General features: G+C 40.8%; 1 protein-coding gene across 2 annotated transcripts in view; it reads left to right on the top strand.

The window, feature by feature from the left end:
- The window catches only part of PCDH11X (protocadherin 11 X-linked), a 417,732-nt gene that overhangs the window by 294,517 nt on the left and 96,695 nt on the right, over window positions 1-26,520 (top strand). For both annotated transcript variants that reach the window (XM_088173063.1, XM_088173062.1), the window contains one exon: window positions 3,372-3,570. In XM_088173063.1, coding sequence (XP_088029189.1) covers window positions 3,372-3,570 — 199 coding nt within the window. The remainder of the gene's footprint in view (window positions 1-3,371; window positions 3,571-26,520) is intronic.

The raw sequence follows: 26,520 nt of genomic DNA, 5'->3' as shown, positions 1-26,520 counted from the left end.
CATCGGTGCTGGCTCCCTTCGGAGATAAATAGAAAAGCAGCTGGAGACTGGGGATATTTTGTAATCTTATAAATTGAAATTTAAATGCCTCAAGGAGGAAATTTCCAAAATAATTGTGACAGAAGATAAGTCTCGGCTTTTGGCAAAATTTTATTAGAATTACTTGTTCCAGATCGTTGTCTGATGCCTGCATGAATTAAGAAAATGGCAGCACTGCCATGTAGAGGAATAGCTGAGCTTTTTTCATCTTGATAAATTTTTCTGAAAGTGCTCTGTCATCAGCGTTATCAGGTGTGACACACTCAGGGATCAAATTTAGAATCATGAGCCTTTAGCTGATGCCAGTTGATTTTAAATCATTCAGGTTTGATCTTTCTGACTAATAACATCTCAATTTATGCAACTAAATATTTAAAATTTTGAACTGAATGTTAGTAACATTTTTAATTTTGCTTGGGTATGGGATTTGTTTTTTTTCTCACTGGGCTAGGCAGTTAAAAAAGAGTTGGTGACTTTGTGGTCTCCTCTACTGTCAGCTGGTTCAAAACTTTGGCTGCATTTTGACAATGAACCCTGAAAAGAAATATTCCTTTGTTTACACTTAGTGAATCCCAGATGCACGAAGCAGTAACCAGTTGTACACTGTAATAACCATTGTGTTCCCAGTCATTCTCAAAGGCTAGTATTGGTGTCTAATGCTAAAACTTGGGCTAAAAATGTTTTAAGAATGCTTAAAATGCACTGGTAGCTTGGAGAGGAGAGGATATAACACATCACAAAGGCAGTGCAAACCTCACAAAATACAGCTTTTACAAACAGCTCATGCAATGGAGGTGGATTTTTTTCATACTGTGAATACCAAACTCATTTCAGATGGAAGAAATGGCATATTCCCTTTCCACATGTCCTAGCTGTACATCTGTGCAAGCTGGGTGCAGTTTTGAATGCAGGGAGTAAATGAGAAACATGGCAAGAATGTTTTCACTGGATCAACTCGACAAAACTTCAGTTATTTGGGCTTTGAGGAAAGAATTGATTGATGCTGGTGTGGATGGGGCTCCGAGAGGCAGCTGATAGTGCAGTGGAATAGGACAAGTCATATCAGTAATTTCTGGGGATCCATCTGGGTTTTTTCAGACACTCCATGCATTGTCAGCCAGCTGTGGTGGGAAAAGGCAGCAGGAGGAGCAGGAGCACTGTCCCAGCCAGGCTTGCAGAGAGCCCAGGGACAGAAAACTGTGGAGTTCAGTGAGCAATTATTCTGCTGACCCCAAAATTGCAATTTGGGGGCATTTGGAGTGTTGGCTGTGAACCTTTCACCATGTGAACCTTTTCCCAGTGGTCTGTCAGGCTGTGCCAGCAGTCACAGAGGGGTTTTCCTCTCCCATTTCCATCCCATGGAATGGGAAACCATTCTGTGCTCAGCTCTTCAGAGCTCAACTGCGATGTCTTGGCTTGATCTGTTCCAATATTTCTCAAAGATCTGCCAAATGAGGGAGAGTCTAAAATCTGCAAATTTGATAAACAGGAAAGCAGGACTGGAAGGCAGAGTGTACTTGAAAACGGATGAAATCATCTGGAAAAAGAGAATGGCAGGAACAATGAATGCAAAGTGCCACTCTTAGGCTGCAGCAATCGATGGCAATAACCAAAAAGGGAACAACGAGGAAAAGATCAATAAAAAAGACCTGGGCATTATGGTGGTTGGCAAGGACACGAATGTGTTGTGCTGCCATGGCAAAGGAGCCTGCAGGACATGTGAAATGATCCTGCTCAGTGCTGTCAGGACCTTGGCTGGAGCTGGTGCAGGGTTTTGGGCAGAGCACGGAGCCTCCTGCACAGGGGGAGCAGCCAGGGAGAGCAGGAACACCCGACAGATTGAAATAATAAGGTCTGTTTATTCTGCAGCAGAATAAAGTGCCAAATGCCAGAAAGATGAGTGGGAATAAGCAGACCGTGATGGATGGGACTGAAGAAGTGATTTATTTTGTAACAAGAAAGAGGCAGGTTGAACATCAGCAGAGAAGCTCTCCATTAGCAGTGGTGAGGCACTAAAGCAGGTTTTCTGGGAAAGCCCTGAGTGTCTCTGGTAGCTGTTAGGAAGCTCTGGCACTCACATCTGTCAGGAATTGCACAGGTGAGGTTGGTGCTGCCGTGTTCTTGCTGCAGAGCAGCTGTCTGTGGGCATGTGCAATAATGTCACCGTGACAAAGAGAGACTTGCAAAAGTGGAGGAGCTGAACTTAGCAAAAGCTCAATATAATTGAATGTTTTCAGCACTGCCACCCTATAGGAACCAAATATCTAGGGACCCCATACAACTCTGTTATAAGCACTATATACTTTTTTGCATAATTGCATCAAAAGTTCTGGTCTTCACCTTTGCTAATCCCACCAGTTCTGTGTCCAGAAAGTTTCTCATTGTCTTTCAAATGGAATTTTGTGTAACAATAACCTAAGAATATTTTAAACTCTTTGTTTTTTGGGGTATTTTGAATCTTCATGTTTCAAGTTTCCAAAACATGGAGATCAGACGCATCAAAATGAGCAGGAGAGGTGCTCATTTTTTGTTCATATTTTCTTTTAATACTGGGAGAGATTTACCTTGCAGGTATTCAGTTCCTAAATCATGCAGAGTCATTTAGGTAATGAAAACTCTGTCCCGTGCCTGGTGCATCAGGCTCTTTGTTTCATCTGGCCCTTTCTTCCAGCTCTGGGCTGAGATGCTTTCCATCCTCAGCTCCCTGGTTCCCAGCTTCCAGTCTTTTACAGTTAAAGTACAGGTCTGTGGTATAACGAAAATCAAAGGAGTTGTAATGAAATGTCTGAAGGAGAGCAGGGGAATCTACTTTTCATTCCTTAGCTTAATGTCTGTGCAAAACCTATTAAAATTGTTTTCAGTACGTAAGACTTGTTGTTGTTTGTTCTTTCTCTGCCTTAGAAGAATCCAACAGCATTATAAATGTGTCACGTTTTTTAGGCCCAAAAGTGTGGAGCAGCTTTTAATGGGAAAGAAAATGTTTTTTGAAAACTAGAAAACTCAGCAGTGAAATAAATTGAGCCTCAAAAAGTGATTGAAATCTCCAAGTCAATATACAAAAGGTATCCTAAGCCTTGTGAAGTCTGACAGAATCTCTTTAGTTTGAGGTGTCTTTCATTTTGCATCAGGGCTTACATTTCATAAAAACAGCAGCAAGCAGTGCTGTCAGGTGCAGCGGGTTTGAAAGCAGCTCATGAAAGCCTGAAATTGTGCAGAGCTCAGGGCGAGGCGTCCCCGGCCGATAACCGGAATAACGCGCTTCCTAAACTGGCCGCGTCCAGCGATTCCCGACGCCGTGGTGGAAACCGTGTCCTTCTGTTCCTTCCTTGCAGCCCCAGCGCCGGGTCACCTTCCACCTGCCCGATGGCTCCCAGGAAAGCTGCAGTGACAGCGGGCTCGGAGACCACGAGCCCACGAGCGGGGCCAGCACGTCCCACCCGCTGCCCCTGGGCTTCCCCCAGGACGAGTTCTACGAGCAGGCGTCCCCCAACAGCCGCACCGAGGGCGACGGCAACTCCGACCCCGAGTCCAGTAAGTGCAGAGCTCTGCTCACCTCACTCCTTCAGGCCTTGCTTTGTGTTCCTCCAGGTCATTGTTAAAAGCGTAGTCGTGATAAATGAGTCAGTGTTTGGGGGTAGGGTTGTGGGTTGTTGATTAATACGACGAGGTTCTGAGTTGCTGATGAGTCGTTATGAAGTTATGGGTTGTTAAATGAATGGTTGTGGGGGGGGTTTTGATGGATTCTTGTAGGCAGGTTGTGGGTTGGCGGTGCTGTGGTGTGGGTGTGTGGCCATTGGGGGGGGACTAATGGGTGTTGGGTTGGTTGGATGAACGGAACATTCTGGAACGTTACCTAATGGGGTGAGGACAGCAACTTGAACCATGACTGGAGGACGAGCCAGCCTAAAAGGTCTGAGTATTCCTGTGCTTACTGCACTAGAGAGAGAGAAAAAGAGACAGCAAAGACAGCAACACACAAGGGCCTCTTTAGGGGAAAAAAGACCAACTTTATTGAAAGGACAACCCATATTTAAAGCATGTTACGGAGAGCTGACAGGACAGGAGCTCATTGGATAATTGGGAAAAACATCCATGAGACCATACCTTAGAATGTGTCTCACAGAAAAACACCAGGTGAACTATTATTCACAATGATTCTTTATTGTGAATTCCATTCTGTTTTGACCAAATTATCATCCTGGGAGAATTTCTCCCCAGCTGAAGCTAAAACCAGCTTATCAGCCTGGGAATGGGGCTGAGAAGCTCCAGCCTGGAAGTAATTTTCCAGGCTGTAATTTTCCTAGCTTTCTAACAGTGTGTCCACATATTCCAAAATGATTGGTCCAGATTGCACCCCAGTATGGACCAACCAAGGACAGGAAGAGAACCAGTCAAAGTGAGGGTCAAGGTTATAAAAACTGCCCAGGTGCTCAGCACTCGGGATCTGGAGAAGCACCCTGTGCATTGCACAGTTAGTTGTTTGTCTGGCTTGTTGAGTGGGGCCCAGGCTTATCCTGGGTTCCTGTCTCCAGTGTTTTTCTTTAATAAAACAAAGTGGACTTTCTTAGAAAGTCTGGGCCTCGTTTATTACATTGGGTTTAGCGTGGCTGGAGAAGCGTTTCTAAAAATGGGAGGTCTGGTCATGTGAAATAAAACATTTGGAGCTGTTAGGGGTTTATGGATGAGCTGGTGTTTTTATGGACCTGGTGTGCTGTGCACAGAGGAGCTTTCTGAGGAGGTTAACGCTGTTGCCCTAATGGTCATAAATACTGTGCTGAGGGAATTCATGTTTTTTAAGGTTTCCCTCTCCAGCACTGCTGTGTGCTGCAGTTTAACAGGGAACTCGTGATGAGCAGCTCTGTGGAAAGAGTGCAGTGTCCAGAAATAAGGGATTCTTGATTTGTCCTTTGAAAGCAGCGATGGTGCGTAGTAATAATCTCAGAAGAGTTTGTCATCTTGTGCCATTGCCACTGCCTTCTTGTGATGTCAAGAACAGGGAGGCAGAACCAACAGGAGCAGGAGCTGTGGGTACTGGCTCTGCTCTCTGTGCTCTGATAGCCAGTTGGAAACTCCACTGAACTTTAGTCAACTGTTAATTGTCCAGAGGCTCCTTATCTGGATTAAATTGAACTGTGCCATTGATAAAGAGACACCTGAATGTCTCTAAGCCTCCAAGGCCTTGTTAGCAGCTTAATAAGTGATTTGGAAATACATCTGTTCTGGGCAAAACTTGGCCCAAAAGGTGGATTTCAGCTGCTTTAGTGCATCAGGAGGAATGAATTAGTGAGGGCTGTGCACTTGAAATAGCTGTAGAAGGTAGTTACAGTCTGCAGTGGCAAACCCAGCCTCCAGCAGAGAGCATTCCCTCCCACTCCGAGCTGGCTCTGCCACATTCAGCCTGGCTCTTGGCAAAGGCAGAGGTGTGATTTCCTTTGCTGCCCAGGACTGGAGCCTCAGGGGCTTTTTGCACCTGTGAGGTCTGTCCTCTTTTTCTTTAATGTGTAAACTATTACCTAAGTTCAACTTTAAAATTTGTGAGGTGATATATTTCCTGAAGTAATGCCAGAATATTTGGTTTTTCAAGTTGACAGACAGCTGACAAGAACCGTCAGAGGATTTTGATCTTGCACTGGGAAGCAATCGTCATTTGCTTTTGTGTTTATGTATTTGAGGCTGTAATATACCCTTAATAATATTCTAGGCAGTCAAACTGGATTCTTCACAGAGTTAAGCCCTAAGGGGCTACAAATATACCCCCAAAGTTATATATTATTTGCAGCTTTTGTTTTGCATACTCACGGTCTGAATTTGCTTTTCAGCTCTTTCTTGTTGCTTTAACTGACATTTATACTTTACTGAGGTGAGAATGAAAATAAAATCAGTATCCAGGGCCCTTCCAGCACAGAGCATGGGACAGGACCTGGTGTAGAGTTCTCAGAACAGGCCTGTGCATCCTGTCTTGCCATTTACACAGAGGTCAGGTTTGGGATTTGCCAATGCTTTTTGTGCCCAGTTTGTTTGTTTTTTTTTTTTAATTTCAGAAGAATTACGTGCCATGAGTCCTGTAGAATGTGGCTATAAAAGTAACTCAGCTCTGACATCTGAGTGTCATTGACACACATCCCTGTGAGCAGGCTAAGCAGGCGTCAGATGTCTTTCCAAGTGTGAAGTTGAAGAAAGTTTAATCACCTGTCTAATTACCTGTCAGTTCAGTTTTAAACTTGAAGTCCCAGTTTAATTAGAGTTTGTTTTATGTGAAGATTTTTCTTCCCTTCCAACTTATATCTTATTGAAACAGTTTAATTGATGTAGCACAGTGGTTACAGCAGGGAAAGCTTCTTTTGTGGCCCTTTTTAGTGTTTTATGCTTATATGGATGGCAGCATCTAGTGGCAGGAGCAAAAAAGCAGATTTAGATCAATGTTGTGTGCTCTCTCCTACATCTAAGTGAAAAAGGGGAAGACTCACAGCATATTTGTGTTCAGTGTGCTGCTGCAAAGTGACTTGGAGCAGATGACAGCAACCCAAAATATCTGATGAGCCTGAGGTTCATGTGGTTCACTTGTGCATGCAGGACACATTTAGCCCAACAATGAAATGGTAAAAATAGCTCTGAATTGATGATTTCCTCCTCAATCTTCTGCTGGATTTTTGGTTGGTGTTTTTTCTTTATTCTAACTTAGAGTGGTTTGATGCGTTCAAAGTATTTCTTGTCTTTCTTCATGGACTAAAATGTTGTTAATGTGAAAAGAAGCAGGAAAATAGAGTCAGGTAATCTGAGTTCATAGAGCAGAACAAGCATGGCCCTCATTCCCTCCAAGCCTCTTTAATATCAGTCTAACCTGAAACCTGTCTGATACCTGTCTCCATCTGAAACATTGTCTGCAGTGTTAAGGCTGATTTGTCACCTGGTGGGGCTTTAGTTAAACTTTGCCTGCCAAGGAGAGAGATTTGGGCTGAAATTATGTCAATAATGTCCAGAACCAACCAAGTGCCCTAAGAAAGCTGAAGGCAGCTGTGACATCACTCATGGCCATGCTCAAAAGTGTTTTTTCCTCTTGCTTTTCCTGACTACAGACCTTCTGTGTTATTTGTTTCTCTAATACTGGAAATTGTTGCCCTTTGGAAGTTTTGAATTTACTAGCAATAGCTAAGCATTTATTGCAAAACACTGAAAAAGATGAGCTTAACAAAATAAATAAAAAAAAACAAAAACCAAAACAAACAACCTCTGAAATATTGGTGAGAGGAAGCTTTACAAAATCATATCCAATACAAGACTGAAGCAAGGAGGGGAAAAAAAATAACTGTAAGGTTATAGTGCTTAGAAAACTGTGAGAAATTTATATGTAAACCTTTAAAATTAATTGACTGTGCTAATTAAAATTAGAAATAGGCTATTTAAAATGATTTGTCTTCTCTTACTTTAGTTCCCTCCTTAGAAAAACATAAAGTTCAGTGTGGTAGGTGCATCATAAGGAAGAGATGCCAATAAACTGTCACACGAAGTAAACAGTAATATAAAAATGCAGGTATGTTTGTAGAGAACCTTCTCCTTAAGTAACAGCAATCTTGTGTGTGGTATTCAGATATTTTCTCCTCATAAGTTGCTCAAGTAGGGATGCTCCAATAATGCTAAGGATTTCAACCAAACCACCTTTTTCCCCTCTCTTTCCCCCCTCTGTTTAAATACAAAGCACAATTCAAGCATAGACAAAGACCAACAAATTCTCTGTGTCTCGACTTCCCTGAAAATTCTATCAGTGGTGCCCTCCCAGTGGCTGTAAGCAGTGATGTTGATCAAAGGGGTTGAAAGGTACATGTAAACCTGACTTCTGCTGGGTTATTTAATACATGTGTAAGATATTAATGACAAATTTTCTTGCTTCATCTGTTTTTATGGCCTTATCGAATCTGTTTTCTTTCCTCTAGGCAATAAAATTATTTTACTTTTGTTTGGAGAAAAAATAGAATATGACTGGCTCAGCCAAGAAATTGGGCAGAGCAAGAGTCATGATTGCAGCTTGGGGACAGGGAGTGTGGAGGGCAAGCCAGAAAACCTGAAAGTAATCTGCAATTAAATAATAGCAATCATTTTGTATAAAGAAAATGGAACTATAAACAAAGCTAGCTGAAAATTAAAGTTAACGAGGCAAATCACACCGAGATTTCAGGGTTTCAAATAGGAGGAAACTGGTGCATTAAGGAGAGGGGGTCTCCATGAAGAATATTTAACATGAATTAGTGACTAATAAGCCAAGAAAGTTGCATTGAAAATCAGCAAGTGTGGAGCTAAAGGGCAATCAGTAGAACCAGAAGTTTGTGGCCATGTCAGGCTGGTGTTGCCAGAGGAGTCTGGCTGCTTATTTTTGTCCCCCAATGACACCTTCACACAGCTGAGGAGTTGTTTGGGTGAGCTGGATTGAAGAATTCCTGTGGGTTCAACCCCTGGGGAGGTGGAAATGTAAATTTGAGATACATGGATTCCCCAGTTCCATTTGTCCCACGAGGCACAACTTGTGGACAGCAAATGAGCAAACGAGTAGCTGGGGCAAAGCTTTTAGTGATCATCAGAGTGCAGAGAATCAGTCTTAGGAAGAATTAAGACTGCAATCTGTGGTGTTTAACCACATAAGAGGGAGGTTTGCAGCAAGGAAGACATCTGTTCATGATTAAAGACAGCATATATTTCTTCCTCAAAATTAAAAGAACACTTTCACCTTGACTTAATTTTTGATAAGGATGATGTTGATGAGCACAAAGGCAGGCTGATGGAGAATGATGATAATGGCACTAAAAATCAGAGCAGGTTCAGTGCATTCATGTGGAGGAGAGGAGATAATTTTCCTCCCAGGATATGAAAACTGATAGTGTTTTCCTTATTCTTCTGTAATTCTGACACACAAGGTGTCAAGAAAAAATAACGCTCTGGTCAAGTTCCACTACTGAAAAGAATTTACAAAGAAGAAACGGAGATATATAAAAATAGAATGCAATAAATGGTATCATGGTTTTCCCAAGAGAGGATGAGATTGGCTCCATTATCTCACTTCCATTATATGTATTTTTAACATTGGGGAATACATGTAGAGTTAATCTATATATATATTTAAGGACTAATAACTGTTATTATGACATTAGGGTGGAGCATTGGTAATTAAGAATGAAAAGACGTAGAATAATACAAGAATGGAAAAATCTCCATAATTGTCTTCATTAATGAGTTTGGCATTAAAAAGCAGGAACATGTCAATGAAATATTCTAGTAGCTCAAAGCCAAGCATCACTGACAATAGAGGAGGAGGTGTGCATGACACAAGAATTGGATTTTGCTAAGGATTTGAAGTAATAGCAGTGGGATGAAATCTAATAGTTGAGAGTCATTCTCATAGGAACTGCTGTATGTAACTAGTATATAAATCACCAGCTGAAAATGACATAAAGAAAAAAAAAACCAACTGAGTATTACAAAGATAAACTATAAATCACCAATACCTAATGTGACTGTGAATAGATCCTGTGTTCCTCCTAGCAGAGGGAAAAAAGAAGAAAAGGAAAAACCCCAGGGGGTTGCTGACACCATAACAGGCCTGTTATGAATAGTGTTGGCTTCCCATGTTAAATAAAGGTGAATCTGCATGAGAAACAGGCATAAAGGAATATTATTAATGACAGGGGACTGGGATGCCCATAAACAGAGAAAGGAAAGAATATTGGCTCGTTTAAAGTGCAGGGTCAAGGCTGGCTGGGGGCTGGGGCTGCTCTCACACAGCAGCAGGGAGGGGAAGCCAAAATACAGCACTGGCTTGGTTGACAGGGAAATGGGCTGGTGCTGCCTTTACACCAGCCAAGGCTGCAAATCTGGGGGCTGCAGACCAGATCAGTGAGGAAGTAGAAGCAGGGCATGAGAATGCAACCTGGCTTTTAAAAGGAGCTTGATAAATTTGTGAGAGGGAAAACAAATAAATCGCTGTCTGTAAAAGCAGCAAGCCCAGTGTGTCACACAGGAGGTGACTCCTCAAGGCTGGGAATATGAAATCCAAGGTTGGATGTGTTTGCTGAGCCTCAGTTCTGCTCTGGGCTCCAGCTCCAGCCCCAGCTGGACTCAGGGCTGGTCATCACCAGTCTGGGAGTGTGGCCGTGCCATGATGGCCACTGGTGTGACAGCAGCTGGCCCCTGCTGGCCCCAGCCCTGCCAGCAGCTCAGGGACAGCCTGGGGGGGCTGAAACTCAGCCTGGTGCCTGGTGGAGGAGAAAGGGTCAGCACAGAGCTGCAGACAGGCAGCTCATTCTCCTTGGGAAAAATGTTTGAGTTTTCTGCCATGCTGACTTGTCTGATAATCAGAAACTCTGCAGTTGCTGAAATATACTCTTTAAACATCATCAATAAGATGCTCTGGCAGCTGGATTTCAGACCTCATGCTGGGGCACAAGAAAAAATAAATCAACAAAGTCTTGAGTTTCTTGTTCCCTGTCCAAAAACTGGACTGCCAACAGACAGAATTTTTTTTAATGATGCTTTCGGTTTTTTCCTTCCCATCTTCTGTACTTTTTATTTCCACAGAAAGTTTGAAATGTAACAGCAATAGTTTAGTTTGGTTGTTGCTATAAACACACTTAGGCCTAGTTTGAATAAAAAAAGAAAGAAGCTGTCATTAGTTAAAGATAACAAATCTCAGGCTAAAATACATCCCAGTCTCCCACATCTGCCCATTGGGCCCTTTAACTTCTGCTGTACTGGGCTTTTCTAACCCCATGGCTGAACACTAATAATTAAGTCAGAAAGTGCTGAGGTAATTAATCTTTCTGAGGCAATAGAGTTTGATTGATCTTCTACCTTTAATCAAATTAGCTTGCACGTAGGTGGGAGAATGTAATGGCTGAGCACGGCTCTGTAGCACTTTGTGAAGTGCCAACCTCCGCCGTGACCTCGGTGAGTGCACCCATGAATCACGGGCTGGGAGCTCCACAGCAAGCCCTGAGTGCCTTTAAAAGATCACTGTGTGATTTAAAAGATGGGGCATCTGGCAGGGAGCAGCACCAGGACGTGCTCACCCCTGCTGTTTTCGGGTGTGTCTCTCTTAGGGGTTCGGTTTCTGTCGGCGTGGCACGCGGTCGACGGCGCTCAATGCCACAGGGCTTCAAACCCTCTGGATTTTCCAAATGTTTTAGCCCTTTGTTTCTAAAATAATTTTAGTTATAGAGCGAAGCAAGCCAACAGAATCTCCTGTAAAACAAAGCATGATGGAATTCTGGAATTATTCCTAACTGGAGTGGGTAAAAGGGCAGACTGGAGAGGTCAATTTGCAATGATACAGATGAGTGGCTTTTGCAAGCAGATTTTCACTTGTACCTGAGAGGATAGAGATTGCATATTCAGAAATAAGTCCATGATTTGGTAATTTGATCCCTGGGTGCCTGACTTAAGGGTTATTAAAGCAGCTGACACAAAGAGGGGGAAGATGGACAAAGCAAATTAAATTTAAAAATGCAAAAGCAAAAAGATTGTCCCGCTCGGCCTCTCAGTCAAACATGGCACTATAAACACAGACACTGAATTTTAAAATTTTATACTTTCTGTCTATAAGGAGCACTCTCTATAAATTCTTTTTAAAGGTAGATTTTAGATATTTCATTGCTGATATTGAAATATAAAACCTTGATCTACCTTTTCTGCTCTTTGAAGAAAAGGAAGATAAAAGCAAATTTTCTGAGATGCACCATATTCTTTCATGCAAAATCAATGGGGATTGATGAGGAAAATCAATGGGGAAAATATGCTGGATTTTCTAGGCTGCATAGTGGGATGAAGTAACCCAGACAATACTAAACATGTTTGTGAATACAACCTAATGTAATTCTTGACTGGGGTTTATAATAGAAGTTACTCTGTCTAAAGTGATTAGAAAGAATAGCTCCACCTTACAGCTGAGAAATCACTCACTTCTCATGGAATAATAAGGAAGGCTTTAAAGCATTTGTTTTGGTGGGGTTTTTTTTAATAATAAATGAGATCTGACATCTATAAACAGTGATTTAGTGGCAGATGTTCTGTGATATATATTTCTGTTATCACTTAAGCTGACATGGTAATGGATAATCCTATTTGTTCTGTTTATGAAAGTTTTGAATATATTGCTATGGTGAGCAGGCTGGTGGGGCAGAGGTGGAGAGAGAACAAATTCCTTCCCTCTAGTTTTTCAAACTCCTTCTAGCTCTGGCTGGCTGTCTCTCGACTTTGTCTCAAACTTCTTTCTTCTTCTAAGAATAGAAAATCACAGATGATGCAATTTGTCCTTTTTTTACCAAATCAAGCTAATCAGTTGCTGCAAGAGGAGCTTTTAGCAATATGAAATATTAAGATGTTTGTTAGCATTAGATGTTGAGTTCCTGTTTTAAAAACGGAAATATGGGGGGGAAAATTTTGTCTCTTTTATATAATTTAAGCCATGTGAAAAATTTCATGATTACAATTTGATTTGAAGCATTATCATTTACAGCTTGATTTCGACTGTGATTAATGAAAAATATATCATGAAATATATTTAAAGACTGTCTGCAGCTACCAGTCTCTTAGAAATTAAATGGAAAATTGTATTTATTGAACAAAGCAGATTCCCAACTGACAGTGCATTTCAAGTCACAGCATTTGCTGACTCAAATCTGATCAACTCAATAAATCCAGTCATTTTTGTTCTTGTTTGTGTAGAGATGTGGTCATCCTTTCATCTGATGCTTTCCTTCTAACTGGACTTTTGGTAGGGAAATAGGATTGGTCCAGTCTTGAAGCAGGCATTAGGAACAACTAGAATTGTTCCAAAAAAAGTCATCTGCATCCGTATATTCCTGACTAGGGAAAGAATTTTTGCCTTTACTCTTCAAATAACTTTTAGCCATCTGGAAAAGCAGTGTATTGTTAACAAACTGCTGTTTCTGTCGGTTTTTAAGGTTATATGATTGGTGTTGTGATCTTTTTATGTTCTGGTTGCTGTTCAAACTTTGACTTTGCTGTAGCTCAGGAAGGAAAGCCCCAAGCCCCTTGTGCAGGCTCCTCCCCAGGGGAACAAGGGATTGGTGTCCCTGTGTGTGCTGCTGACCCAGCCACTGGAAATTTTCTTGAGCCCTACTGCTCCCTGATGTGAGGTATTCATTCTGAAAAATAAAATATATTTGTCTGGGTTGAGCTGAAGAGACCTGGGCAAAATATTTATGATTATACTTTTGGATTTATATTACACCAGAGGTTGAGATTCTCACCCTTGAGTTTAATACCCATAAATAATGTTGCTGCTTCCTAGTTAGTGGCAGGATTTTGCAGGGATTCTGCTTTATTCATAGTGCTGTGTGATTCACTAGTGTTCTGATTAATTCAAGTGACTTTCTAATTGTTGCTAAATGTTTTCAGAGTTAACTCTGCGTGCTGCTGAAGTCAGCAGTTCCAGAAGCTCCAGTCTCATGTATCCCTTTCAAAATTCTCAGCCCGGCCTCGTGCTGTCTCGGTTGTTTGTACACATCCATTCCCATGTTTCAGTCGGAATTAGATGGTAAAATCCCTGGATTACAGAGAGAAATTCTGCTCTGCGTTTTGGGGGCTCTGAGCACATTGTGGCTGTTCCGCTGATTTTCTGCTCCCAGTGCAATTGCAGTAAAACCCATCACAAATACTTGTAGGATAGAAGTGGAGCAGATCTGTACAGCAAACATGTGCTGTGCTGGCAGTGCCTCTGCGTGCAAATCGGGGCTTGTTTCCATTTCACCTGTGAGAAAACACTTAGCTCAGGGGTTTTTGGGTTGCCCAAATTCAATCCCAATGCTGATGCTGGTGTGCAGGGGTGGGCAGACAGGAGCTGTGTGTGCTGAGAGGAGGAGCTGGCACTGCTGGGCAGGGCTGTGCTGGGCCAGCATCACCCTGGGCTAATTCAGAGTCATTTTCCTGCCAGATCAGCTGGCACAGGGAGGTTCCTATGCTCAGAAATTTGTTTAACCATCCTGTATAAGGTGCCTGGCAAATGTTCCACGAGGAAATGCTGACCCGAGGATTGTGTTTTGCAAATGCTTTTGTGTCCCTCGGGTTTGTGCCACTTCAGCCACGGTGATGAACCTCGGATGGCTTGGCTAGGGTGGGATAACAGGGTGGGAGAGGGAGGTGGAGCAGGACTTTACAGCACCTTCAGCTTCTCCTGCCCTGTGCTTTGGAATCATCTCTGCTTCCTGCCATGCCCTGCTGCAAACAGCTCCACTGTGACCCTTGTCCTTGCAGTGCTTAAAGCTCTGCCTAAAGCCTTGGTGCATCAAATTGAAGTTCTCCCCTGCAATAATGGAAATCATAATAAAATAATGGTAGGAAGCAACAACTGATCCATCTAAAACGCTGCTTCCAGGAAAAGGGCAGGACTGTAAGGTCTGCTGGACTTCAGTTCCTCTCATTCAAAATAACCCTGTGGCTGTGAAGCACCAGCAAGAACAATCATGCCATTTCAATAGTTGTTCTTTTATCTGCTTGCCTTGACTGATGTTCCAAACCCGGTGTCCCAGAAGATATGTCCTCTGTAGGGTGAGATATTATAAACTCTGGCCCTCATCTAATACTTTAAAAGAAAGCAAACCTTTCTCTACCAAGAAAGGCTTTATTCATGTCACACACTAATCATACACCAAAGAACTATTTAGAAATAGAAAGACAACCTTTGCTTCTCCTCCTTAGTTGTAGTACATATAAAGAAAAACAGTGGCAATAAAAGGAAATAGGAGTGGTGAGAGAAAGCACTTTGAAAACTATAAAAGCAAAAATTATTTTTATCTCATTAGAACCGATATTAAAGCTTTTCTTTGTACACATTCTTTTTTTTTTTTTTTTTAACTGAGGGTCAAATATCACCGATTATAGATTGTACTGGGGTGGACCTCTCATCCTTCTGTCTCTAATATTAGCTCTTATTTCTCTTTTTTGTGAAGATCACAAGAATCTTTCTCCATCAGCCCCCTGATTGCCCTGACCTGGAATGTATTCACAGCATTGTGGAAAAAGGGTCCATCTGTAAATGAAGGTCCTTTACCTTGTGTTGCTCTGTCCTGTGAATGGAATAGAATTTGTTGTGTCTTTATGTAGGGTCACATGAGAATTAGGAGTTTAGATTGTTACAGTATGATTTGCATGTTTTAATGCATATAAACAGTTAAATAATCTGCTTGGATTTTGAATTATCCAGTTTTCCATTCAAGGATTAATAATTAAACTTTTGGGAAAAGGATGAGGTACTTCCTCCTATTTTTTTTTCTTCCATATCTGCTAAGCTACAGGAAGATTTAAAAAGTTCAATACTATGAATTAGTCTGGAGTCAGACAAGGAGAATTCTTTCTTTTGTTGGCTTTCTTCCCCATGAAATCATCTGATTTTTGATACAGTTTGGGCTATTTCTGCACAAGGAGTTCCTGCCTGGATCATTGTATGACTCCTGGGTGTTCATTTGTGTCAGAAAGCAGCAGATTGCCAAATCCTTGTCTGCAGGATTGAAATTACCAAGGAGGGCACTGTCCACGTGGTGATAACCCAATGAAATGACAGAAAAATTAGAGATTGACAGTGCAGCCACAAAGTGCCAGAGAGTTAAGATATTTCAGAGCATGGAAAAGAAGAAAACGCCCTGAGCTTATTTTATGTAGTGCCTGTGTTAGGAATGAATCATGATAAGGACTACAAAACTTTAAATACAATAATTTAGCCACTAAAGATGTCCTAATAAAAAGCTCCCTCATATTTCTTTATGCTTTCTATAATATTTAATTTGAGGATTTCTTTTCCCTTTGGAACACAGATACAAAGAAACACTGCATCCATCTCTAACCTCTGCCATCAACTCTGTATCTCCAATCTAGAGAGATCAAGAGAAATCATAATACAAGGAAGCAGATGTTTTCTCTTTTGTATAACACCTATTCTTGCTGAATAGCAATAAAAGCTGGTAAATGTGGGGGGACATTAATATTTCTTGTTTTAAAACGTGCTTTGCAGGCTGAAGAGTCTCATATACATAATGATAGTCAAATGTCGAGTAAAAATAGGGATTTGTTAAAAAACAGCTGTGCTGCACAACTCTTTGACAGGAATAGAGGAATGCTTTATCCAGTAAAATTCACAGAATTTATTTAGAAGAAACTGTAGCTGTTAATTTTCATCAAGACAGAAGGTTAACAAGTCTGAAATGGAGGGGTTGGTTCAGCCTCGTTTCATGACCATGGAAAAAGAGATTTTTAACTCTGGCAGAGCTCTCCCTTCTCTCACAGCAGATTTCTCTCTCTGTGGAACATTGCTGCAGTTTCAGTGCATTTTTTAATGCACCATCATCCTCGTGTTCCCTGAGCATCTTTAGGGATGTCTGACACTGCAACACCGATGTTTGAGGCCCCTGCTGCCAGGTGTTTGTAGGTGTTTGTAGGAGTTTATAGGTGCTTGTTCGTGTTTGTAGGTGCTGTTTGTAGGTGTCTGGAGGTGTTAGTAGATATTGTAGATGTTGTTTGTAGAAGTTTTAGGTGCTTGTAGGTGTTTCCAGGTGTTTGTAGGTGTAGTTTGTAGGTGTCTGTAGGAATCTGTAGGTTTTTCGAGGTGTCTAGAGATGTTTATAGGTGTCTGTAGGTGTTTATAGATGTTTGTAGGAGTTTGTAGGCGTTTTTAGGTGCTTGTAAGTGTTTGTAGGTGCTTGTAGGTGCTTGTGCATGTTCGTATGTGTCTGTAGGTGTTTGTGGTGTTGTTTGTAGGAGTTTTTATGTGTCTGTAGGTGTTTATAGTTGTTTGTAGGAGTTTGTAGGTGTTGTTTGTAGGAGTTTGTAGATGTCTGTAGGTGTCGTTTGTAGGAGTTTTTATGTGTCTGTAGGTGTTTGTAGGAGGTTTTATGTGTCTGTAGGTGTTTGTAGGAGTTTTTATGTGTCTGTAGGTGTTTGTAGGAGGTTTTATGTGTCTGTAGGTGTTTGTAGGAGTTTTTATGTGTCTGTAGGTGTTTGTAGGAGTTTGTAGATGTCTGTAGGTGTTTGTAGGAGTTTGTAGATGTCTGTAAGTGTCTGTGGTGTTTTCCCCAGGGTGATGCTGCAGCCACTGCCCCATTTCCCAGTGGCAGCGCAGGGGTGAGAGCCTGTCCTGGGCACTTGTCACTGCCCTGGGGACACTCAGGGCTGCTCCCTGCAGTCCTCTCTGCAGTGGCACTGCCTGGGCAGCTCTCCAGGACGTTTGGTCGGTTCAGACTCCGTGTGAGGAAAGGTGCTGGCTTGCAGAAAGGATCAGCAGCTGTGTTACACATCATCCCCTCTGTGAGCTCAGGAACCAGCCCTGGGCAGCTGCCTGGGCTGACATGCAGGACATTTTCTCAACTGCAACAGTGATGAGGCTCTGGAATATACAGAACAGGATTGTGCTGCATTTCTGCTTTAAAAATTGATTACCCTTTAAATGGGAACTGCACCCTGCTATTCACAGTCACTGGGAGAAACTGGCTCTGATGTTCTGCACTCAACAGTCTCTGACCTGCAATGCACAATTTGTAAAAAAGCACAGAAGAATAAACAGGGGGGTCACAGAGATTTTTTTTTTTTTTCCTATGAGACTGGCACAGCCAGGCAGCTGCATTTCTAATTCCCAGTCACTCCATCCTCTACCCCCCAGGAAATATTCTCTAATCCATAAGCACTTTGCATGCTGAGGTGAGATGCTAAATAGCAAGATTTGCTTCTAAATAATAAGATTAGGACCCAAACCAACAAGAACAGGGATCTCAAGGTTAAAGATAGCATTTCTCATTCAATCTGAGCTGGTAGAAAGGAGAAAAGAGATTAGAGAAAAAGGAAAGAAATAAAAAAAGAAACATACCCTGCTAAACTGAAGCTGTAACTGCACCAAGATACTCAATGTATATCATAAAAAGGCTTTTAAATCTGATATCAATATATATATAATTAAAGTGTATTTGTTTTCCCTCGTTAAAATATTTCTGTTGAGACAAGATCTTTCTCAGGTACTTGCTCCAAATGTACCTGATTCAAATCATCATGCTCTTTGTGGCACGTGGAGCTTCTTGCTCCAAGAGGGACATACTTTAAGGCAGATGGCAACTTTTTTTTTTTCCCCACAGCAGTAGAAGATGGTTCCAGTAAAAATATTCTATCTTTATTCACATGTCCATGGTAACAAATAGAGAAAAATAAACCAGCTTTTTCTCTCAACAGAAATCTCTTTGAAGACAAATGTAGGTTGAAGACAAATGTAGGATTTTTTTTTTTTTTTTACTGAGGTATTGGTGGTATTTCTGGAACATGTTTGAATGTTAATTGTTTTCTCTGAGCTTCTGTTAAGATTCTGCTCTGAAACAGAAAACTGTAAAATCAGTAAGATAAACTTCAGTGCTTAGTTCTATTCCAAAAATGTTCATTTTCCAGAAGAGAAGTTCAGCTGAAAAGTGAGATGCCACTTTTCTTTCATGTTTGGTAGGAATAAGACATCTTTGGAGTCCTTGATGGATCTTGCCTTTTTCCTCCCATTGTGTCAGTAATCTCTGGAACTTCTGCTCATGCCAGAAGAAGTTGCAAAATGTGTTTGTAAATTACTGTTTGAGAATCTTGAGCTTGAAGACCCGGTTTATTTGATGTGAAAATAATTCTGGTTTCATGTGTAACATATAGAAACTACACCAGCAATGTTGCATTGATTGTGCTGCTTTGTTTGGGGGGAAAAAAAAAATAAAAAAGTACAAGCAACCTTGAGTGAACAAGGCAATTTGCAGCCTTGATTAAATAGAGCAGACAGAGGAATGGCTGAGGAGGAAAAAAAAAAGAGCTCTGAAGCTCTGGACAGAGCAGTTCATTCAGGCAGCACAGATTTTCTCCTCATTTTCCTTTCATATGCTTCAGCTTGGTCACATATTCAGCAGCACAATGATGAGTTTGTAATATTCTTTTCCCAAAAGAAATCAAACTTAGCTCTGTCTTTGAGCAGGGCCCTTGTTGCTCTGCAGGATTTATGTAAAAATCAGTTTACCACTGAAGGAGTCCCTGGTGTTGGAGGGATTTTGGTTAGTCCTGCCCTGCCTGCTGACAGGTTCATCTTTCTAGTCTAACTTTGGGGTCCACAGTGGCACTGGGGCAGAAGTTACAGGTGACACCAAAGGGGGAATCATTCCCCAAAATGATCTCTCACTAAATATGCTGCAGCTGTGAAGTGGTTAATAGCAAGAGCTATCAATCCCTAAATCATTGCAATTGCTGTTTGCAATTATAAATGCCAAGACATAAATTAGGACATCACTGAAATGGGCACAGCCGTGCCCAAGTTTCACTGTGAAGTGCAATAAATAAAGTGATAGATCTTCAGAAATGAAATCTTCTATGAATAAATGCAAATAAATTGGACGTGAAGGCGTTTTAGGTGGTTGAAGAGAGTACTTGGATTTTCAGCAATGACAGAACTAGATAAAAGACCATTCTTAATGTACAACCACCCCTACAGCTTTAAGGTGCAACAGAAAAAAAGAAATTTGTTCCAAATCTAAGTTTGAAATTATCTTTTACATTGAGATTCTGCCAGTGGCTGAGGACTACAGAGACAGATTTTCCCCAGCCACCAGGAAAACAAACTACCTGTATGTAAATTCAGCACCTTTGATGAGAAAGAAAAGGAAAAAAAAAAAGGTTTTGAATTATATCATATTTTCATTTTAACATTGAAACTTGTATGCACTTGGAAAGCTGAACAGCACGTCTGGCTTTAGCCTGTGCTCATTTATAATGAGTAATTATCTAATGATGATGGTGTTCAGCATGCATGAGAGCTCCTGTAGCAAGATTTGGAATTTTAAGGAAATGCTGTAGATCATATGATAATGTCTCATTTGTATTCTCTTAGTTCCCCAGTCACTACTGCATTTCATAAAGCAGCTACAGAAATGGACTGCAAATATGCATGGTTTTTGTGTGAGATGAGAAAAGGCTCAGTGCTCCTCAAACAGTGCAAACAATCCCTTTCCCACACCTGGCAGCATCAGCTGCTGCTGTTCCAAGCAAATCACACCTTGTAAGAAATGAGTTTTCAATCCTGTCAGGAAGTGCAAGCACTCCTGAGGTCTTTAGGGATAAATAAATGTATAAATGAAGGCAGAATTAGCTCTGAGGATGTGGATGTGTGGTGTAATTCCTGCCATCCTTCTCTGCCTGGAGGATCTGGTGATCCCTCTGCTGTGCTGCTGGGCTGGGGTTTAGGATCATGGGATTTTTGGGGTGTGTGTAGGAGCAGTGACCTGAACAAAACCCTCTATTTCTACTTAAAAATGGGAAGTTTTGTAATCCAGTTAAAACTTTTTTTTTTTTTTTTCCCATTTGCAGCTGTTAATTAAACAGTCAGGAATCTGTTTAGCAAAATAAAAAAAATGGTTTATAATGTTAAAGGCAACGATTTAGAAATGTGAGTATTCTATTTTAAAGAGATTTAGGAGTTTTCCATTGACAGTAACAGTAAATTGGCTTTTATTCTAATGTCAGTATTTTGCACGGTGGAGGAGATCTACTCGTGTATATGCACATCTCTGCATATTTATCTGCCTTCATAATGTGAACAAATTACTTTTGCATCTCAGCATATGTAACTGCAGATGCACACATCTCATCTCCCACTGACTGATGGCTCCGTTTTGCTTCATTCAACATTTTTCTCCAAGACATTCTCAGGGAGCTCTGCTGGCAAAAGCCAGACCTGCCCCTGGAAGGCAGCTTTGGGATTGGCACCATCACAGGGCAAAATGCTGTCAAAAGCCCAGCCTGGGCACAGCTCTGCAAAGCTGGGCTCAGCTTTTAACCTGCATTAGCTTCTGTGTGTTCTTTACTGAAATTACCTACTCTGAGCACTTCCAGGGAATTCAGTGGGTCTACCCTGAATGAGCACAGCTAAGTAGGTGCATAAGTGTTTTCAGGCTTTAGGCTTTACAAGCTTTCATAATTAGTGCTCTAGACAACATTAATTAAAGAGTACTTTAGGAAGAATATAGCTGTTTAAACCTCTCCAGTGGTTTGCATCTTATTCAGGGATCCCAATCAATGCAGCACATGGGGAATCCACTCAGAAAGGCTGGCATGATTATAGTTTAATATAATCTGTATATACATCTTTGGAATTGTATATAGCAAACAGAACTATACATAAAGTCACTTCAGTTCGTGGGCAATTAAATAGAAGACAGTAATAATGAAAGAAACATATGTTATCATTTTCATTATAATTTCTTCAAGGATTGTGATCTGTGGTAATCAAATATGATGAAGAGGGAGGTTTTCCTGAGCTAGCAATATTTCTCTTATTTCTTTGGAAAGAAGAGCCTTGGGACAGTTAGAATTTGTATCTTACTCATCCTCCTGTTATTGTACATTTGAGGAAGAATTAAAAGTAAAGCACTCACAGGTAGTTTTTTTATGGAAAAAAATAAAAGACTTATTGAAATGTTAAAAATGATGTTATATCTGATTGTGCAAGGCTGGTTTGAATTTTTTTTTGTGCCACTGCACTTGGGATATGATACAGTCATCTGTCTTTACAAAACCATCTGAGTGTCATGTGGCAAACCTTTTGATGTATGATTGAGAGTTGTGTTTGGCAATATAGGATCCCCTGCAGCAGCTCTACTCAAGGCTTAAACACGGTTTTAATTCTTGACATTACTTGTCTTTTATGCTCTTTTCCTCCCATATTGAGATAATTTCCAAATGCTGATGAAGAAAATTACTGCATCCTGTACTGATATAGTTGTAAAGGCACAATAAAATTTGACATCTTCCATTTAGTGTGTCTTGATCAGAAATAGGTCTATCACTCAGAAAAAAATTATTTTGAAGCCTAAAGCAGGAAGGATATAATAGTTAAGCAGAAAATTACCTGATGGGTTTTTAATCACCCTGACAATTATAAAATAAAAGATCTCTGTCCATTATTGAAAGAGGAACAAAGATCAAGAATAGAAAAAGAGACAATGACAAAGTAAATGATTGAGGAGGTAGGAGTCTCCTGTACTATTTAAAAATTCTGGAGATGCTCAACGTGGCTCAGATATTTCTTTGAGCACGCTGAGCTGCTTTTCATCTGGCTCTGAGTGTTAATTACTCCAGCAGAAAGAAAATCCTGAAAAGCACCTGGACAATTTGCTTGTCTGCTTGTTTTCCTGCCATGTTTCCCTGGAAAAAAGTGGTGGACCCAATTCTTTGGGGATGGAGGAACCTAAACCCACAGAAACTCCCATCTTCACAGTACTGACAGGGTTCCTTTGCAGAGGGGTCAAAGATAAAAGATCTGCAGGTCTATAAAGAATATTTCTCTGTTTTCTTTGGATTCTTTGATTTTTCTATGTGCTTTCCACTCCCTCTCAGCATTGCTCCCAAAAATTCCACTTAGTGAAATTAGGTCATGATAATACAACAATTATTAACCAGGTAAGTTTGATTCATCATTTTCTCTTCTGTCCTCCACTCTGTGCCAGTGACTGCTGATTATAAATACCATTAGTGAAACAGAAATCAGCACAGTGTACTCAAGTTCCTTTTTTTCAAACAAGGGGCTATTTTTCAGCATTCAGGTTCCCCATAGGCTTTTAATCAAGGTTATGGGAAAGTCCATAAACTTTCCACTGAATATTTAACAAGCTGAAGGTCGTGGCAGACATGAGATCCCAAGGACAAGGGAAATGAGATTGCAATCAGAAGAGCAGAGGAGACCTGGAGATAAGCAGAGCTTTGTCTGCAGATAATATCTGCAAACACCAGAGTCACGTTGGCCAGCTCCTTTTGTGAGATTTAATTTTCCCAGTATAAACAGCCATAAAGAGGGGTAAACACAAATGGGTGCTGTTTGCAGCAATGTTAGTCACTGAACTTCTTTGAAATGATGATTGAAATCCAGTCAGAAAAGAAGTTTAAGAAATAGAAAATGTTCCTGTGCAGTTATATACTCTTCCTTTTTATTGACCTGAAATCCTAATTCCGTAACATTTTTTTAATAAATTCTCTAAACAACCTCTATTATACTGAAGTGTAATGCCTGTTTATATGTTCAGCCAACAATTTTTCTTTGCTAGATCTTTTTAATTGAACAATTTTTAACAGTCTAGTTGTGACAATATTTTCCTGTGTACAAATGGAAAAGCAATCTTGCAGAAACTCTTACCCGTGCCTATCCAGCAGCTATAAAAATATAATTATAACACTGTGCATAATGCATGGAGTGAATATTCAGAAAAGTTATCTGAAATGTCAGCCTGAGGAGGCCACACACAGTGTCCAGTGTGCTGTGGCTTTGCAGTGCAGTGCCCAGATCTGTGTCCAGGGCAGCCACAGGAGCCCAGTGCTGGCACAGGATGCTCTGAGTGTGAGGGATGGCATCACCCTGCAGCCTCTGCTCTTCTGGGCATCCTCACAACTGCCTGAAAGTTCCCTCCCCAGTAATTAGTGCACTTGAACCCCTGCATTTCCTGATGCTGATGTGCTGCTTGTCCCTTATTTGTGGCAAAAAGTCGATGAAATGTTTAATACTTGGTTTCATAGCCTGTTCTGATTAGTATAGATATAAATTCCTTTTATAAAAATAAGTTGTCCTATAACTTTTAAAAGGGTGGTGAGACCCTGGCACAGGTGCCCAGAGGAGCTGTGGCTGCCCCTGGATCCCTGTAGTGTTCAAGGCCAGGCTGGATGGGGTTTGGAGGAGCCTGGGACAGTGGAAGGTGCCCCTGATCATTGCAGGGGAGTGAAAGTCAATGATCTTTAGGGTCCCATCAAACCCAAACCATTCTATAATTCTGTTATTTTTTTCCTTGCTTTGTTTAAGAACCATTAAAATATTTACTGTAAAAAATTCTGCTGAACTTGGAGATGTAGCTCTAAAGCTGAGCACATCTCATTTTTAATAATAGAATAGCACACTGTTTGCAGTAAATCTGGTTAAAATAGGTAGAATATGCTCATAATATTGTCTCTGCCTTAATTATTATGACAGAAGAAAGGCTGCAGAGAAGAAACCATGCTAAAAGTTTTCCCTCCTTTTGTTATACCAGGTGCTGTTAAGGACCCCAAATGTTGGCAACTCTGTGAGCATTCTAGATCTGGGATGATTTCCAACAGCCTTTCATCTTTCAAATTGTTGATTTGGGGGTTAATTTCTAAGAACTATATTAATTTTTCTTCAGTTTATTCCTTTTCTAATTTCCATTCATTTTTTGTTGAGAGGAAGGAGAGCTCAGAAGAGAACTGTAAGCAAGCTACAATTATTTTATGACAAAACATTTGAGATTTGTCTGTTACAAAGGCTCTGGTTTTTACAGCACACTCATAACCTCCAGCATTCAGGGAACAGATTCTTTAGTTCTTGTCCAGCACTTCCAACAAGGAAGGCTAAAGGTGACACAAGGTTTTTCCATGAGGAAGCTGCAATTTCTGTTTCACAGGAATCCCTTTTCTCCCCCTAATAAATGAGGTCTGCTCACCCAGAGTGGCTGGGCTCTGCCCCAGTGCTGATCCTGGCACCCCTGTCCACACTCTAATGATGAAAAATGTGGGCAGCTCAGGAGCAGAGATTCTTGTTTTGTTTTGGTTTTGGTTCCTTTCCACCAGGGAACAAAACACCTGGCTGGGCATTCTCCCCTGCCAGCCCTCAACCCCCAAATCTCACCTCAGTGAGTGGCATGAAGATGATTTTTCCTGTGTGAGATTGACAGGGCAGGATCCATCACCCCTTGGTTTTGATCGTGCTGTCAAAGCATCTCTGCCACCATATAAATAATTTCATCTGGAAAGAACCCCACTAGTGCTGCCGTATTTAAAAATACAAGACCAAAAAAAAAAAAATAAAAATTGAATCGTGCCATTTTTAAGCCTGGCCATAAAATAACAATCAAGCATTGCAACAATGAAACTTGTCTGATAAAAGGATTGAAAAGCTGAAGCAGAAGTTGCTTAATAATAAATGGAATCTCAGTACTTCTCTTTTAAGACATTCGTGTTCACTTGAGACTGTGCTGCTCTCGAGATAGAAGAGCTGAAAAGAAGGAAATTGTAAACATCCATTATATATAGTTCATGCATATATCTTGTTCCTTTGCCACTCTGATCATGCAGAGTTACACTTTCAGCATAGCACAAACAAGTTCAGCAACTGATGAAAAAGTTAGAAAGCTCGTGTTGGAGATAAATCTTTTAACCCCACTATGTTTAATTTGGCCAGTGAACTTGCACAGAATGGAAATATCACAAAGTAGCAAGTGTAAAGACATAAAAACCAAGGTTGTTTTGCTGGTTTAAATAGAAAATTTTGTTAAAAATGCAACAACTCTCTAATATTAATGCCAGGAACAAAATTAAGATTAAAATATCAGGTTAAAATGTAAGTTTTAGCATTTTGTAAATTTTTCTTCTCATTTATAAGCTCACTTGCTGACTTACCAGCCCAATGTAGGACATTTCAGTGTGGACCTATTGAGTTCAGTTTTGTCCTGTACTAAATCTTAATAGTCTTGTTATCCTTGAGGAAATATCCTTCATCAAGTCTGCTTGTCTGCCAGAGAATAGCAGACATATTACAGATAAGAAAATCAAAACCTTTTCATCTCTTCTAAGTGACCTTTATCCAACTTACTAATGTATAACAGCTTCTCAAAATGTTCCACAAGTTTAAACTTAATGGATTCCACTGAAATCTGTATCTCTAGACACACTTAGGGTTATGTGTATACATTTTAAGGAACACATGGAGGTTGAGTTGTCCTGAAAAACAATTATTTCTCAGGGCTGCATTATATATCAGGACTTTTAAAATGTTTCATAGCAGATGTCTTTGAAGAGCACTTAGGCTGCAGATGATGGCTCAGAGCAGCTGGTTCCCTTCCTGGCTCCCCCAGCTGCAGCAGCAGCACGGTGACAATTCTCTGCTGGTGACAATTTCTGTTCTCTGCTGGTGAAATTTCAGTCCTCTGCTGGTGACAATTTCAATTCTCTGCTGGTGACAATTTCAGTCCTCTTTTGGTGAAATTTCAGTCCTCTGCTGGTGACAATTTCAATTCTCTGCTGGTGACAATTTCAATTCTCTGCTGGTGACAATTTCAATTCTCTTCTGGTGAAATTTCAGTCCTCTTCTGGTGAAATTTCAATTCTCTGCTGGTGACAATTTGAGTTCTCTGCTGCTCTTGGCAAACATGAGCTTGGAGTAGTCTGGCTTTGAAAAAACCCAGCACAAATGGCCTCGAGAAAGGATGATTTCCCAAGCCACCCCTTCTGCTTGTGTGAGATCCATGAAATTAGATGAGAAAGGAGAGACTAAGATTAGAGACCCTCAATGTGGAAAACTTTCACAGCACCTCTGCAGAATATTCTAAATTATGTGCTTATGAATAACACATCATCATTGCAGATATTCCCTTCATTCATCTGGATTGTGTAGCCAGAGCAGTAGATCCCATATGGATGTCTCATACGTGC

The sequence above is a fragment of the Sturnus vulgaris genome, chromosome 14 (assembly GCF_052056855.1).
Source record: "Sturnus vulgaris isolate bStuVul1 chromosome 14, bStuVul1.hap1, whole genome shotgun sequence".
Taxonomy (NCBI): Eukaryota; Metazoa; Chordata; class Aves; order Passeriformes; family Sturnidae; genus Sturnus; species Sturnus vulgaris.
The sequence above is the reverse complement of the archived record's forward strand: the minus strand, read 5'-3'. Positions and strand labels throughout refer to the sequence as shown.